Source organism: Sebastes umbrosus, chromosome 15 (assembly GCF_015220745.1).
Source record: "Sebastes umbrosus isolate fSebUmb1 chromosome 15, fSebUmb1.pri, whole genome shotgun sequence".
Taxonomy (NCBI): Eukaryota; Metazoa; Chordata; class Actinopteri; order Perciformes; family Sebastidae; genus Sebastes; species Sebastes umbrosus.
Genome location: NC_051283.1, coordinates 7948259 through 7965493, shown reverse-complemented (window position 1 = coordinate 7965493; position 17235 = coordinate 7948259). Strand labels below are relative to the sequence as shown.

Sequence of the window (17235 nt, the reverse complement as noted above, 5' to 3'; positions counted from 1 at the left end):
AACTCACCATACGAATCATATGATTCCCCGCTGTTTCCGTATTCATAGTAGTCATCTGAGCTGTAAACAGACAGAGCAGGAAGGTGAATATGACAAAGTATGAAATAATAGAAAGTCAATACATTCTGCATCATTGTAATTTATTTTCAGTATGGTTGAACATCAAAGTAATATTTATCATGATGCAATCAAATATAATTTCTTCAGGGACAATAAAGAAAAACAGATAGTATGTGTTTTTTTTTCAGATATAGTCTGCTGAATATAATAAAAGTAAAAAACAAACAAGAGGTAGCCTTCAATCACTCAAAAGTTCTGCCACATTTGTGGTTTTACAAGGCAATTTCCTCCACCGTCTTTCTGCACGAACTTCCAGTTCCATATCACTGCATATGGAGATCTATGAGAGGTGGCAACTTTAATGAAAAATAAAAAGATGGGGGAGGCAAGTTGCATTGCGGTTCATTTCCCGCTTATTTATTTATTTCTTTATTTGCGGTCGGCGTCGAGATGCTGACAGAACAATCCTGCGTCAGTATCATTCAGTAACAGCGCTATCATTCAAGAGAGGTAATTCATCATAAGGCTGCCACTGAGCCGACACCAGCCATCACAGCTGGGTCCTCTCCGCCTGCCTGTCAGTCAGTCTGTCAGCGACAGCAGCACCTCTCTGCTCGCCGGATTAGAGAGCTGAAGGCACCATCCAAAACCCCGACACACCACATCAACACCGCCCCGACTGCTGAGGGCAAAGAGGTGACAGTAATGACACACCACGGGTGGAAGTAACGGAGTACTCCAGTTACTGTAATGGAGTAGCTTTTTTGCGGTGTGATTTTAAAAAGCCAAACCGAGGTCTGAGAGGTTGAGACACTCCGCTCCTCTATCAAATTACACCGCAGTTTGCAGCGCTCCAGGAAATCAATCTCTACTAATTCTGTCTGCTATTAAGTCTGCTTTCGCTGGGCAGTATCTGCTTCATAAAAAGAAACTGCACAGTGATACAGATTTTAAAGTAATTATTAATCTTCACATTCATTTTGATTAATTTGTGTATATTCCAATAAATTCATTAAGAAACTGAAGACGCATGTGTCTTCTCTATTACACTGAGAGGTACTATTATTCAAAGTGCTACTGTATGGTGCCACTATTACGTGAAGCGCCACCACCCAGGTGATACAGAAGGCAAACTAAAAGATTTTGTAATTATAAAACACATATTACATTAAACATTTTGCATTCTCTTGTTTGCCATGATTATGATATTTGCCAGTTGTAAAAATCCACCTACAATCCTGCTAAAGGACCTGTTAACATCATGTGTCTGCTCTGGTCTCCCGGTTAGGAATGCGCCTCACGAACCCGGTGTGTGGTGTAATTTGATGAAACGCCAGCGGGGTCTGTGGTCTAAGAGAAGTCAATGTTGGGCATCTCTTATAGGCTGCCATTAGAATCTTAGTGTGCGAGTTTTATTACCTTACATCTTCACTTCTATATACCTCTTTCAAACAAACACACATAGCGAGCGATGCGGTGTTCAGCCCTCGTTCGTCTCTGAGGACTTTTGGTCCTCAGTCCAAAAGTCCAAATTAATTGAAAAAGAAAGATGTAATCATTTCCAAAATTCGCAACATGTTTTTATCCAACTTAATATTCTGCTTCAATCCATAGGCTTTTTGTTGGCGTTTTGCCTTTCAAAAACAACTTTTTCACTTGGGTCAAAAATCTCATTCCCCATTATTTTTAGGGTGATAATATCATAAAATATGATGACCGACACACAAAGCCTCAATCAAATGCTTTGAATGTAAAAAAAATACATTTGATACACAGCCCTATCTGCTGGCCAATCCAGGTGATCAGGAGAGAACCAGACTGACTGTTGAACCCAGCCGCTATTTCGGAAAGAGGAGGTGGTGGCAGGCGGCGTCCGGGAGAAGGGTGGAAGTGAGTCAGGAGCGGCTGATGGGTTAAGGTCAGAGCGGAGAGTCGCCACAGCAACAGCTGAGTCAGCTGTTAATATGTAATTTAAATGTGTACATTAATCAAATAATAATACGTTTAACCGACTAGTATTTCTGGTGCCGACTAGCGAGGGTAGCAGCGTTTAATCAACTAGTCCAGTGATTCTCAAAGTGGGGTCCGTGGCACTCTGTCAGGGGGTTCATGAAATAATTTGCAATAAATTATAAAATTGTGCTGTAGGCTATCATTACAAAGTGCACACATACAGATGGGGACCATTTGCGCCAATAAAACAAGCATATCGTGTCCATTACTCTGACCCACATTAGCTTAGGGCCAATTGAAACTCTGATATGATTGTGACACACAGCAGTAAGTTCATTATTTTTAAGTTGAAGCACTTACTGGAAGTCAGTTTTAGACCGGTAAGTTTAAACGTCTTGGTTTTTTTTTAGGACTGTGCCCTTTAAGCCAATGAATAAGATCATGCCATTAAAATCAATTACTTGAAACGTGGGCTAGACATGCTGTCAAGTTCTGTCCAAATGCAATATGAATAGAATCACCCTCTGTATAAAGGTATGTACAGTAAGTGGTATTAACATTCAATAACGCTGTGGGACTAATAAAAGATCATCTCATCTTATCTTAACATGATTCAAATTGAAATGTGTTTCTGTTTATCACTATGAAACAGGTCTGAGGTTATAAATGGTAGTAAGCAGCATATGCTTGATTGGGGTTACGATTATGAGGGGGTCCTTGGAAAATTTTCTTTGAACTAATCGCGCACATCCCTAGTCCAGATATAGTGTTCCTGTTACTCTGGATAAACCACAGAACACAGTCAATTGTTTTCATAGGGACTACAGTATTTTTTCAATAGAAAGTTCCAGCGAAAAACGTTCAGTGTGTTGGGGACATCAAGTTTGTTTTTATTTTTTTGAAAACGTAATTTTCTTTGCTGTGATCACCACATACAAAATTGTATTCATCTGCATTGCATAGGCGTAGATGCAGAAACCTCAAAAACACCAACCTGAAAACCTGGGCAGCTCAGCTCATTGCTAAATACCAACAAAGTAAAGTGAAAAAATCTGCTTTCTTGTATCCTGTGTGAACTGATCCTTACTTTGGCAGCTTTCCAACAACTGATAACGCCTCTCAACAGCAACAACATGACAAACTGATTGGTCGTTTTATTGTTTTCTTGCAACAATTTCTTGGTGAGGATGAACATGGCCAAATTGAGGACAGTGGGAGGAATCGTTTTAAGAGCACTATGGCGGCGCAATGAGACATGAGACAGCTCTCTACAGAGGCTTGAGCCTTAAGTCAGGCTTAGCATAAATTTTACACACTTCATAATTCAACTACAAACAATGCCAAGCCAGCAGAAGCAAACAAGGCTTCCCCCATCACGCTAATGGAGTCTCCCTCCAAGAAGCGAGGCCAGCTGCTGTTGCTGCTCTGAGCGAGAGGTTTCCAGTCGGCTCTCGCGGCAGAGGTGCCACCGTGCATCTGCCACGGGTGTCAAGTCACTGCAATATCCTTGACACCATTCATTGCCCGACAGAGACAGAGGGACGGGGGGGCGGGGGGCGGGGGGGCGGGGGGGGGCAGAGAGAGAGAGAGACCCGTGGCAACTGAAGGCATGTTTTGGCTCGTCATGTTGTGTACCCCGAGACAAGACCTGACAGGATGCTAAATAATTAGATTTCGCACCACGCCAAAATGCAGGGGTGTATTCCGGAGAGGTCGCCTTCAAAATAAACATCAATTTTTATAAATGTCAGAAAATCAATTTGCCACAATTCACAGGTGCTTGCAGACATATTGGGAAGCATGTGAAATATTGGGTAATCTGGGCCCTTCCTGTCTTGCTCTGTGTCATATTCAACGATAGAAAACATCCAAATACACAAACCAGGATGCGGACTCTATTTCAGAAGCTTGCTCACACGCTGTAGGCAGTCAGCATTTTTTCCCTGCATTTATTTCCACTGTTTATCTCACAAATAAACTGTTAAAGAACAGCCCTTTTCACTTAACTCTTGAGGTTTCTGCGTTGCTAAAGGCAGAAAGGACGAATAATGGTACTCTGCTGTGCTGAGAGGCTGCCAACAGAGCACAAAGGAGAAGAGTGCAACAAAAGCTGTTAGGCGCCTCTAATTTCTGAGGTGACATTTTATCAATATTGCTACACAACATCTCCCCGTAGTTACTTTCTCTTCTCAATTACAGAGACCGGTGAGTCTTGAGACGCATCCTGAAGGTCAAAGATTCTGGTGAAATTCTGCTTTGTGCAGCCAAAAGTTCGACAGCACCTGAAGCCCTACAGCACAGTTATCATCAATCAACACTCTGTAGTGCATACATCTGGAATTTAAGTATTCTGACAAAAAAATACCTTTCTTTATTCATAGAAGCACACAGTAAACATATTCAGTGTAACTACTATAATAGTAAGAGGCACGTATAGAGGCAGTTGCTTTGTGGAACATATAAAAATGTTATGCAAACAATAAAATCTTTGATGTACTAAAAAGTTTACGACAGGTCTAATATATGATATATTGAATGTTTTCATTCATGTTGCTACGAGCGATTCCTGTTTGCTTGCACAACCCAGTCAACACAAAAAATGTTGGAATTGGATGTTTCTGCAAACCACGGATACGTTGAATGGCGATGTTTCTGAAACAAAAATATGTTTCGTAAATACGTTTCATATCAGCCTTGTATCATGCTCGCAGAAACGCAATGGCACCTGGTTAACGTTGTGAAACGATTGATAGGTTTAGGCAACTAAACTACTTGGCTATGGTTAAAAGAAAGATCATGGTTTGTAACAATGTAGTCAAACACATAATAATGTATAACAACCGTAACAACGCAACAAAACCACTCTAGTTAGGTTTAGGAAAAAACGACATGGTTGGGCTTAAAACTACTACCGTAGAGTGAAAATTAAACTGAACGCTGTGAACACGGGACACTAACTAACAGCTGATTCTAATGTGATGCATGGGACACGAACAGCGGTCTCCTGGATGAAAGCCCTGTGTTTGTTGGACCCATCCACTTCCCCTCCCTCCCGCCTACCCGGTGTGTCGCATTTCGCTATTTAAACTACATCACTTGCTCTGACCGAAGGCAAAGCGTCGCCATTCAACGTATTCCTGGTTTGCAGAAACGTCCAATGCCAACATTTTTTCATGGCAAATGGGCTGGCTAGACTAGGCCAGCAATCTAGCGAGACAACAAGTATGCAAACGTAAAGTGACTGACCAATTTAGATAGTATCATTTAGCAAAAATTCAGCATCAAACATGAGGTTAACCCCCCAGGATAAAGGCCTTCACACAATGATTGTGTTTTTTCGTGTGATTAATTTGCACGTCGATATATTTTTTTAATTTATTTTTGGCATCAAAACCACTATAGTTACCCCTTGGTGTCACTTTAGATCACAAATTTAATGCACGGGATACAAACGCCTTCTCCTGTGATGAAAACCCTGTGTTTGTTGGACCCATCCACCTCCCCTCCCGCCTGCCCTGTGTGTGTCTTTTCGCTCTTTAAACTACGTCACCACACTCCCGGTACACTTTATCGGAGCGTTAACTGTTGCCGTGGATGGGTTTACATTGTAGTTAATTTCATTATTACATCGCGTTTCATACCGACACTAAGAGGCGCCTTGTGCAGCGGTATCGAACACCGATGGCCGTGACAAAGCCTCTGTATTTGACGCCCTTTGGAATGAGAACGGGCTGGTATTCAGAACCAAGATGGCAAACTTTATTACTTCTTTCAACCTTGACAAAGGCAGCGCAGACCAGATCCACTCCTTCCGTTCTTTCACAATAAAAGCAGGCGAATATTTTTGTGTCGTTTATTTGTCACGCTCCCCGGTGTGGAAAGGCTTTAATGCTGGTGTTTTAAACTGGCAAGAATACACAATCTTTAAATAGAATATGTACATAATCACAATAAAATTCAGCTTGATATACTCCACACAAAACTGTGTCATCATGTAGATGACACATTCAGGCACGTCCTGGCTTTATTTTAAGTTTTCATGTTCCTTCAAGTAAAGTATAGAAACGTTGCCAAGTGGAAGTACTTTAAGGTGATATCAGATAAAAGGAAACGTTAACCCGAAAACCCTCTCCACTGCCTCGTACTGTACATTCGACATTTATCATCATTGATTCCAAATCACAGCGTGGCCTTGTCAGAAGTGCACAGCTGGCGCTATGAACACAAGCGTTAGCTGAAGAGCCCGGGGTGGCTAGATCTCACTCCAGATATTGCCCTGTCATAGGTGTGAAAGTGCCTTGACTTTCTAAATAGGTCAACGTCTGATTTGACATTCATTAGAAGAAGGCGTCCGCTGGTTTGTGTTTCCCCCAAACTTCACTGGCCAAGAAAAAACAAACAGTCTGCGTAGACCACGAGAGACAAACACAACAGATAAGTGTGTCTCTTTCATCAGGCATCTCATTCCAGACCTACTTTTCCAGAGGTAAAGACCCTGCCTCTCTAGCGTATCTGTCATCTCTGTAAATGCTTCGTCTTAAGCACTGATGTTGCCGTTCCTGGGCAACCCGAAACAGATGGCGGTGTTAAATCTGAATGATGTAGTACACGTCCCTAGTGGACTTTGTTTTCTTACATCGCCATTACTCTTCCGGTCCTCTGTGATGAATTTGAAGAAATCTAGTAGGACATTACGAAGGGCTGTAGAGGTAATACAGCGCCGGTGTGACGTGGAGAGAGGCTGCTTTTCTTCTGTTAGTCTATTTCTTTGCATATTGCACACTTTGACTTATTATGACTGTGAAACCTTGAGCAGAAATACTTCCTTGTGTAATAATGTTTTTCATTCATTCTCGGCACAAGGTTGAAAAAGTAAAACGTTGACGGAAATATCCCACACTGAATGCTCTGATTACGCCGGCTCAGTGGTGATTTCCACAGACAACAATACAATGAAAATGGACGTGAAAAAAAAAAAGAAGCGGCAATTCCCTTTTTTCCCACCATTTAGTATGAAATGAAGCTCACATAATTTCAAATGGAAAACCTCCTCATGGATACACTGGTGATTGCTCAATGTGGTGGCTGATTGCAAAGCTATTTCCAATGCTGACCCCCTGCTGAAGAGTCACAAAGAGGGACAGAATGGCCTACGGCAGAGATTTGACTTTACAAATGAGTCTTCTTTCTGGTTTTGAACAGACCGTTTATGGTACTTTCCTCCTTTTTTTTTTGTTGAAAGGACATGAAATCCTCCTTCAGGGAAAAAACTGCCTCTTTCGAGTCGAGTCAGTAGTCTTGGAAATTCATCACTTGGAAACATGTTTGTTTTTTTTTTCATCGTGACTATCTAGAATCTGTGAAAGACTTTATGCCTTATTGAAGGAGCATTACATTTATAATTTACAATATGCCACCCTTTGTCTCGAGACAGAGAAGGGTGGTGTAAATCCCGCCCACATTCCCCTCAGATGGTCTAATTCCCGCCACAGCACCTGTCACTCATCTTGACAAGCTGTCTACCTTGAAAACAGCATCTAAGGTGCCCATCTGTGAAGCACCGTAGGCATTTCAGAGGCAGACAGCTAACACAGCCAATCTGTGCTAAGATTAAAAAAAGCACAATGCTGATATTCCCATTGTACTAAATGGATGCTGTCTGCCTGAGGGCCCCGACTCAACAAGCAGAACTCAAAGATGTAGCATTGACAAAGGCAGGCTGATCAGATACAAGGCGTCAACTGCAGTAGAAAACAAGACGAAGACTTTAACGGCTCACTGACCACTGACATGCATCCATGTTTCTGCTCCGGCATGAGTGGACGGACCATGTCTCTGCTACAGTATAGCTGTGTTTCCACTGCATGGTACGGCTCTGCTCGACTCGACTCACTTTTGGTACCTGGTCATTTTCTCTATGCCGTGTTTCCGCAGAAAGTACCCCCTCAGTGTAGGTGTGATTCTGAAACTTGCTGAATCATTTCAACAGCAACCAAGCAGAGGAACGCCTACACTTCGTCAATAGTACGTGTAGTGTACGTAATGTGTATGGCATAGTTTTGTGAGCTGCCATTTTTAAAAATCTGTGTTGAGTGAATTAAAAATTGCGGTCGCTATTGACGGTAGATTTGATTTGTTTGTGCCAAGCCCCCAGGAAGAGCACCGGGCTTAGAAGCTAATTTGACAGTGGCCAACTGTGGAATTACAACTTCCTTGTCCGTCATGTGATACCATTGGGCTCAAAAAGACTTTTCCCCTAGACTTACATTGGGAAAGAGATGTCTGTAAATCAGTGGATTCTCTTTTTTTTTTTTTTTTTTTTTTTCGGTAAATCAACTTCCCAGTATGAACACTTGAATAGCCCTTATTTAAATTATTAGGTCCTAAAAGTTGTAAAATGCACTATTATAAAATAAAATAAAATGCAATTTTATATTCGGCGGAAGTCTAACTTTTTTTTGCTTCATGTGCCACTGAGTAACTTTCATAGGAACAAAGGGGGCCCCGCCTCCAATTCTGTATCCAGTTCATTTTATACATCATGGTTTGTGCAGGATGTCCTTTTGATGATTGTTGACGATTCCCTCTGACCAATCAGTGGTCTGCAGCGTTTTAACTCCACCTTCTAGTATCGGCTCAGCTCGCTTGGAACCTCAACCGAGGTGGTACCAAGAATGGAGTGGTTCTATTGGTACCATCCACAACCTTTGCTAATGGAAAATAACCGTTCTAATGTTTTCCAAACTGAACTGGACTGCTTTGTGGAAACGCGACTTATGCATCTGTATCCAGACACCCAGCATCTACTGACATTACCATTGAGCTCACTGTACTGTGCCTAAGTACAGCCTTTCAGCTGGTAGTATGGCTCTAGGCTCATAGTTCAAATAGTAATTCTGCTGCAAGTTTGTAGGTCTAGTACACCTATCGTCCATTAGAACTGTCACCAACTTTCACCCTATAAAACAGTAAAGATAGATCATAGACTTCCTATTTCAGCATCTACACTGCCCTATTTTGCCAGGTGACCCAATGATACACTGCTATGACCACCACATTTTATAGCACTGGATGCTCGTATCTTTTTGGGGGGGCATTTTCTTTTTGTTACAAGAATAAGCAGGCTGCCACAAGCATACATGAATGCAGCTTAGCATTAGATGGTGTTAGCCACCTCAAATCCTCCTTATGTATTGTATATTGAGTGTCCTTGTCTGCATGCAGGAAGATTCTTCATCGATTGATTGATATCTTGCTCTTCTGTGTTTGATACAGAGGACCATCCTCCATGAAATATTCATACATCAACCCTTGCAGATATATTACGTTGTTTTTGTAGTATTTGGTAGTGTCAGAATTACTAACTAGCCCCTCAAGTTGTTCACTGAATAACACAGAGACTGGAGGTTTGTGTGGGTGTGTTGCTGATGAGGCTTCAGTAGTTTTGGGGGCTCACTCAAGCAATCGATTCTAATCTGCTACCCCATGAAACTTAGAAATCCAGCCACTCTCCTCCTCTGTTCTCCTCCGTGCCCGTCTCTTGTACTAAGATTTACAGTCGCTCCTCAGGGGTGCGACTGCCCTTTAAAACACTGTCACACAGCTATCCTTGTGCCCTCGGGCCTCCGGGATCCAGCCTACGATGTAGCATACCAAAGCAAGGTGCGAGGGAAGGTGCGAGGTGTCAGCAGCCGGCAGTCTCTGAGGTGCCAAGTATGAAATAATGCTTTGATCGCACCCGAGCTGCGAGAGCCAACCTCTCCGTGACCTCTCCAAGTGTCCAGCCAGGGCCGTGCCACAGCTGTCATCCTTCTCATTTCCCTACAGAGACGTCGCCTTCTCTCCGCTGATGAAATTAAAGACGCTCTCCACACAAGCAGCCTCCTTGACCTTAGCACTTGATTGGTACCCAAGCGCCGCAGCTTCCTGATAACTCTCCTGAGATGAAGCTCTCTGCTGCCTCTCCAAAAAAAAAAAAAAAGATGATGGCTCGGTGCTCTGTGTTGTATAAACACGGTAAGAGGACGCTGTGATCTAGGGGAGCTGGCGGACCCGACTGCCACGGCTGTCATGCTGAGGTAGCGTTCCGCGAGGTTCTCCCGGGCGTCAGCTCTCTTCTGAAACATGTAAATGTCGCAAAATGTCTTCAAGGCGTCTAAAAACAGCTTTTTAGCTTAAGTCTCATGTCTTAAGGGCGTGAGCGCCTTATTCTCCTTTCAAATTCAATTATGTCTAAATTACTCAATTCTGGCTGTTGTGTGTGACAGAGTGTGTGCAGTATAGTGACACAGGTTGTCTTGTCTCATTTGTCACTGGTTACTGGGTTTTGCCTTTGTGGACGGTAATGTGCAGTACAACATTTTATACCACTTAAACCGAGCAGAGAACATTAGGAATGTATCACTGTCACTGCCCAACAGTGACAGTAACATACAGTACATGCAATAACATAAAATATTAAAGCTAGTATGTTTTCTTATGTAATTATAGCATTTAAGTTTCTGTTTCAATTCATAGTTTTTCTTGGCTGTAATTCAGACATTTTTACTCCACAAATATCTGTTAGCTTTAGTTAGTGATATTTACAGAATGGTTTTTTTTTAAGGCCAAAGCATTTAATCAAAATATGATGTACTGATAAAGATTTAATTAGCCAGCTGTAAACAATATTAAAACATTTCTTAAAGGCTGTAATCAAAACAGACACTTCTCCGCTCGAACTCGAGGTGTTGTGTTGCTGCTAACAAAGTAAGGGACATAGTCTTGGACAATGCATAGAGTTACAGAGTGAAATTAATGATTTTTCTTAATATGTGCTGTTGTATTTTGATAGTAAAGTGCATTTTGCTGAGAAGAATACTTAGAAATTTCAAATTCCAATGCAGGACAATTACTTTTAATGGAGTGATGTTTTTTTGTAGAAGCATTGACCATTTTACTGAGTCAACTGTTCCGCTCTTTTTCCATCCCAGTCAATATTTAAAAGGTACCTTGTGGACTTTCTGACCCCTGGTATTGCTATGAAGCAGTGGGTGGGTGTCTGTTTTCGAGGTATAGATCGGCGCCGATAGGACGTTTTACAAACTATCATTATCGATGGAGCTGGGCTCCGGTAGTAGCCGATGGTTGGACAGCTTCCAATCACGTACATCACCGTTTTTCATGGAAACACCATACACAAAGTCAAGGTAGAAGGGGAGAACATAATTTAGGATTTCTCTCAAAGATATAACGCAATACTATCAGCTTTTTGTCTGTGATACAAGACAGGCAGCCAGAGAGGAAAAGAAAATAATTCACTGTTACTTTAACTTGCTTACCAATTTGCCGTTCTCTCTTCCAAATAATCCAGCCACGTAACTATCCATTCATGAAATTAAATTGCACACTTTGGGATCCTCCTTACCCCGGTAACGTTCACATACAATAATGGTTTGTAAGAATGGCATTTAACAATGAAACGGGATGTGCAACATAAGTAATCCTGGCTAGTCATAAGCCACAGAACAGCTCATCGCCCATTGTAAATAAATATCAAATCACACAGGATATTCCCTCACGAATGATGAAACCCGGAGTGACAAAAAAGTAGTTTATCAAAAACGGCATATGCAAAAATATTGTGGAGAAGTGAAGAAAATATTGGCGTTTTCCTGCTCCAAGCTATCGTTATTATATCGGCCTTTAAAATCTACTATCGGTCGACCTCTAGTCTGTTTTGGTTGTATTTTGTTTATGGTCACAAAGGATATATGATACACTATCCTGCCAGTGGTTTCACACTAATTCCAACGATCAACAGTTGGTTACCATAATGTGACAATAATGTGCCAACAAAGGCAAGGAAGAAGGAGCTTGGAAGCATGGATTTCATTGGATCATTGGATATTAGGGCTGTCAATCGATTAAAATATTTAATCGATTAATTGTCCATAGTTAATCACAATTAAACGCAAATTAATCGCACATTTTTCATCTGTTCAAAATGTACCTTAAAGGGAGATTTGTCAAGTATTTAATACTCTTATCAACATAGGAGTGGACAAATATGCTGCTTTATGCAAATGTATGTATATATTTATTATTGGAAATCAATTAACAACACAAAACATTGACAAATATTGTCCAGAAACCCTCACAGGTACTACATTTAGCATCAAAAATATACTGAAATCATAACTCGGCAAACTGCAGACCAACAGGCAACAACAGCTGTCAGTGTGTCAGTGTGCTGACTTGACTATGACTTGCCCCCAAACTGCATGTGATTATCATAAAGTGGGCATGTCTGTAAAGGGGAGACTCGTGGGTACCCATAGAACCCCATTTACATTCACATATCTCGAGGTCAGAGGTCAAGGGATCCCCCTGAACATGGCCATGACAGTTTTTCTTCACTAAAATTTTGCGCAAGTTTGGAGCATTATTTAGCCTCCATGGTTGTTACCAATGGATTCCTTAGGTTTTTAAGGTTTCATATGATGCCAGTATATTCACTCTAGCTTTAAAACTGAGCCCGCTACAACCTCCGAAAGATTAATTATCGTTAATGCGATAAAGAAATTAGTGGCATTAAAACGAATTTGCGTTTGACAGCTCTATTTTTTTTTTATTATATATAATAAATCAGCTCAATATAAACATATCTCTGTTTGGCAATCTTTTCTGATGGCCGACCAATTCATTCAGCACAAATAAAGCATAGCACTCTCTCTGTTGATTCTGTGTCTGGTGAAGAATGTCAGTTCTGATTTTTAAGTTAAGGTGGGCATATTACCCAGGATACTAAGATAACTCTGATAACCACGTACAGCTAAATGTATTTCATGTGCCATGGAAATATATTTCAACATAATTAAGGTATCAGTGAATCCACTGATGCATTATTACACTCGTCTTAAGAGCAGAAGCCTTTTTAAAACCATCCTCTTCCTTCCCCTCCGTGTTCACAAATGGCAGGCCTGTTTCTAGCATAAGCCACCGGGATAATACCATGACAGAGAGACTGTAAATTGTTCTGCTTGTTATCCTCCGGCAACTGAAATCCTGCCACGCAGTCAGAGCTCAGATTGGTGACTGGGAGCTCCTTAGGCCTGAGAAACATTGTTAGAGACTTCTCGTCCTCATACACACACACAAACACACTCACCGGCACACACACACACACACACACAGTCTCCTCGAGGCCCTGCTGCAGCTGGGACCTGCTATGCCTTTCCTCAGGCTCGGGGTGAAAATAATGCACCTTTGTCCATCAAAAAGCTAAATAGGATTGTAACTGTGAAGAGGTAAAGACCGTATTATGTTGCAGTATTAATTGCAGTAGCTACAATACAATAATTAAAGGTAATAAATGGATAAGCCGTGGCTTTATGATAGCCTTAGAATGTGTTGTAGTCATAGTTATGTAAATCATTTCCAATGTACTGTCTCTCAGGAGTAAACAAACGACAAACAAAGCGAACAAAGCCACATAATACGTCTTATATTTATGGACAAATGGTGAAAATTCAATCAATCCAAGGCCGATCAAATCACATAAATACGGCATGAAGCTTACGTTGTACATATGCACAATGTCAGCCTGCAGTAACTTGCAACTTTTCAACCAAATCCAGGACACAGCAATAAGAGAAAGAAGCAAAGTGAATCAGCTGTCTCTGGAGGCACAGGCTTCCATGTCTGGGTCCTATTAGTTGCTTTGTTTCCCAGCAGATAACAGACATGAAAATCTCTTTGAGTCGACCCAGCCTCCAGCATTTACATGATGGCCTCCATTTTTCAACCCCCTCCCCCCCACCTCCCTCGCTCCACCTTCACCAAAACACCCCCACCGTTATTCACGAGGATGCTTATAAAACAAATAGCTGCAGATTCCTGAGGCGGACCCGCGTTTCCCCCCGGTGAGCATAACCACCAACACTTCAAGATATACATCCCTCGGTGTGTTAGAGAGTGTGTGTGCATGTGTGTGTGCGTGTGTGTGTGATCTGGCCCCCCGTAAAAAAGAGATAGCACAAAAGATGGATGAAGCCCGGATGACAGACATCCCGACACCTTCACAAAAGAAAACATCGACCACCCTGCTCACAAAAGCCAATGGACAGAATAATGTTCTTTCTTCTTCTCTGTCTGTTTTCATCTTTTTCCAGCTGCTGCCAATACAATCCAATTTTTGACACACTAAATGTTGCAACAATCACTCTTTCTTTTGAAGTGGCACAGACAGGCATACATAAATGTAGCACATTGTGTGCTGATAAAATAGAGCGGGACACCAACAAACCAAAGAGAGAGCCTTTGACCTTGTGTGGCTTGGAGAGTGCGATAGCTCCCTGGATATAAGAAAATCAATATTCTGCATTTAGCTGTGCAGGACCCTCTGTTAAATGGAGCAACGTACCACTAAGGCTGTTTATTTTGCATTGACACGAGAAACGCAGCGGGCAAAAGGCACCTTCGGCGAGATACTTTAAAGGGTGATTAAAACTAAAGATAATACGGTTAATAAGCTGCAATTAGTGTGATACGTCACAGAGTCTGCTAAGATTGGTTTATTTTATATATTTATTAGAGATCCTGCTTTGCATCCAATCATTTCAAATCTTCTAAACCAGTCTTATTGGGGTTTTCAATGTTGAATTGAACTTTTTTGGAGTTAATCTTAAAAGACAACTTAAAGGTCAGTAAAAACATTTCACCCCTCACAAAATACTTCATTAACACAAAGTGTTCTTTCGAGTTTCAAACAGGGCAGAAAATGAGCATAAATGACTCTTAACAGCTCATGCACCATAATCCAGCTGTTCTCAAATCTCAATTTTACCTCATGTTCTCTCTACATTTGCTCCAGCCCAAATGGCCAGACTGCAGCGCCCTCAGATGCTGCTCATAAACTCGTATTTTAGACTCGGAGAGACATAAGTATAACTCATCTTTTTTTTTATTCAGTGCACTCACTCGAGCTGTTCGGAGTCCTGCCATTGTCATGTTTTAGTCCTGGTATGAACTCTACATGATAACCCAGTTTGAATTGAGTCATTTATTGCTCATTCGTACACTCAGTTGCCAGTTTATAAAGGTACACATATCTAAAACTAATGCAGTCTGATACAACAGTCCTGCAAATAAATTCTCCTTCATTCTATTTAGCCTACACTCATTTATAGAAACACCAGTAAACTGAGTGGGAATGCCAATTCTATCCCCACAAAGACTGTTAGCATTGGACATTTTTTCAAGGTTAGATTCAAGGACTAAATTTGTTAACTTCCCAACATGTTTGTATATTATTTATTTCTATAATACACAGTATATGGCAGCTACAGTATGGGTAGGGTAAGGTTAAAGTAAACATTGTGGTTATTGTGGCCGATAAAGCAGAGCAATATTATTTTGTTTTTTTTGTTTTGTTCTTTCACCTAGGTTGAACATTGTCAACTTTTTGACTTGTTGTGGTGAATGTGTTAGCAAATATTTACCTATTATAACCTGCAGACACAAAGCAACATTAGCTTTCATTTGGAGTTGTTTCTGTCCGTCTGATGAATGTAAGTAGAGCATTCACCCTTCTTTAGCTCTGGTTTGGTCTCCACCAACTCCTTAGAAAAATATCTGGCTCTTTTGATGCTAAATGCTCCACTATGTTCACCAGCTGGTCACTAACTTTGTCTGTTTGCTGTTCAGTGCTGAGAGGTTGACGCGAGCGTGCGCAGTGTTGATTTCATTAACAAAAACTATGATGAAATATGATCGTCAACGACCTTTTTTTTACGTGACTAAGACAAGACGATGACGACGGCACCGATGTCATTAAACACTAACGGTGACGATATCAAACATGCAATATTGTTGATGAGAAAAGACGAGACTAAAATGTAGTTGAAAAAGTAAAAACTTTATCAAAACCCCTCTTTATTTTCGCCACCGTCCGCAGTCTTTTCCCCTCTGTCTGTCACTCTCGCTCTTTCTCAAACACACACTGCTGTGGCAGCGCTCCTCCGTCTCTGTCCTTCTTGTCTCAGACCTCAGTCCTGACAATGGTGCTACTATGTTGTCTACTACATGTTTTTGCATGTTGGGCGGATGGACTGGCTCTCATAATGGACAGGTGGATGCGATTGAACCATGCATCACTAATGAGCAGGTGAGCCAAATGATAAAGTTGTGCGCCGTAAAATGAATATCGAAACATGCTGATAAACAGCTGATAAATACCAAAATGCTCAGTATAGCTGAAGGGAAATGTAGAGTCCTTTCACACTGCACATAGTTAATCTATAGATGAGTAATATAAAAATATTGATTAGTGCAGTTTTAAAAGTTAAGTCACTGACTTACAATTTCGAGAAAGTCAAATGCTACATGCCTGACCCGACACTTTCCACCTCTCTACATAAGAATGGCTGCTTCCTCTACTGGCACTCAACCTTGGGATTGGGAGTGAATTGTATGCCGCATAAATGTCCAACATGAACATAATTCCTAGAGATTCTGGGCTGGTAAATGCCTAATAGTGTGGAAATAATAGCAGAACTTACTTTTGTCCTTGATTACTGTAGTTGTTGTCGTACGATTCATATCCTTGGTCATCATAAGTTGTTCCGTAGTCGTCGTCATATTCCTGGAGTAACAGAGACAAAACCAGTTAGATGAGGTGCAGATAATTACAGCAAACATGTTAACATTGAAGAGATGTTGATATGACAACCTGTGCAACATTATAAACCTGTTGAAATGTAGAGTGAAGAGGTTGAGAAGACATATGTTAGATAAGAGCTGCACTGTTTTGTTAAATCAGTTAAGAACAATTTCAGCATCTTTTACAAAATCATGGTATTCTATTATGGACATGTTTTTTCACTATCCATCAAATGCTTACATGGTAGTTCCTTTTTACGACACATCGCAATACACTGAATCTTTCAAACTGAGCACAGATGTAGGTCAAACGGCTTGATCTGCTGCTGTTGGGTATAACAGCCCATATGCAGCACCATTAAACTAGCAACTGCAGCCCTGCCCTTGTCTCTGTGTCAACTGACTGACAGTGGGATGTAAAGACTCTCGCTGTGGCAACGTTTCATCACCACCTCAAAGGATGAGCCTTGAACATCTGTTTGTGCTCCAGCAATCTGCCCCGTCCCCCCTCTGCACTCCACCCAGGCTCCCGCCAAGAGGAACATCAAAGCGAACCAGTGCCGCACCCGTCCTAATTTGGGA

General features: G+C 41.4%; 1 protein-coding gene across 1 annotated transcript in view; it reads right to left on the bottom strand.

The window, feature by feature from the left end:
- The window catches only part of khdrbs3 (KH domain containing, RNA binding, signal transduction associated 3), a 123947-nt gene that overhangs the window by 7661 nt on the left and 99051 nt on the right, over window positions 1-17235 (bottom strand). Inside the window, exons 7-8 of the mRNA XM_037795567.1 lie at window positions 16554-16636; window positions 8-60 (exon numbers count right to left, since the gene is read on the bottom strand). Of these exons, the coding sequence (XP_037651495.1) occupies window positions 8-60; window positions 16554-16636 (136 nt within the window). The remainder of the gene's footprint in view (window positions 1-7; window positions 61-16553; window positions 16637-17235) is intronic.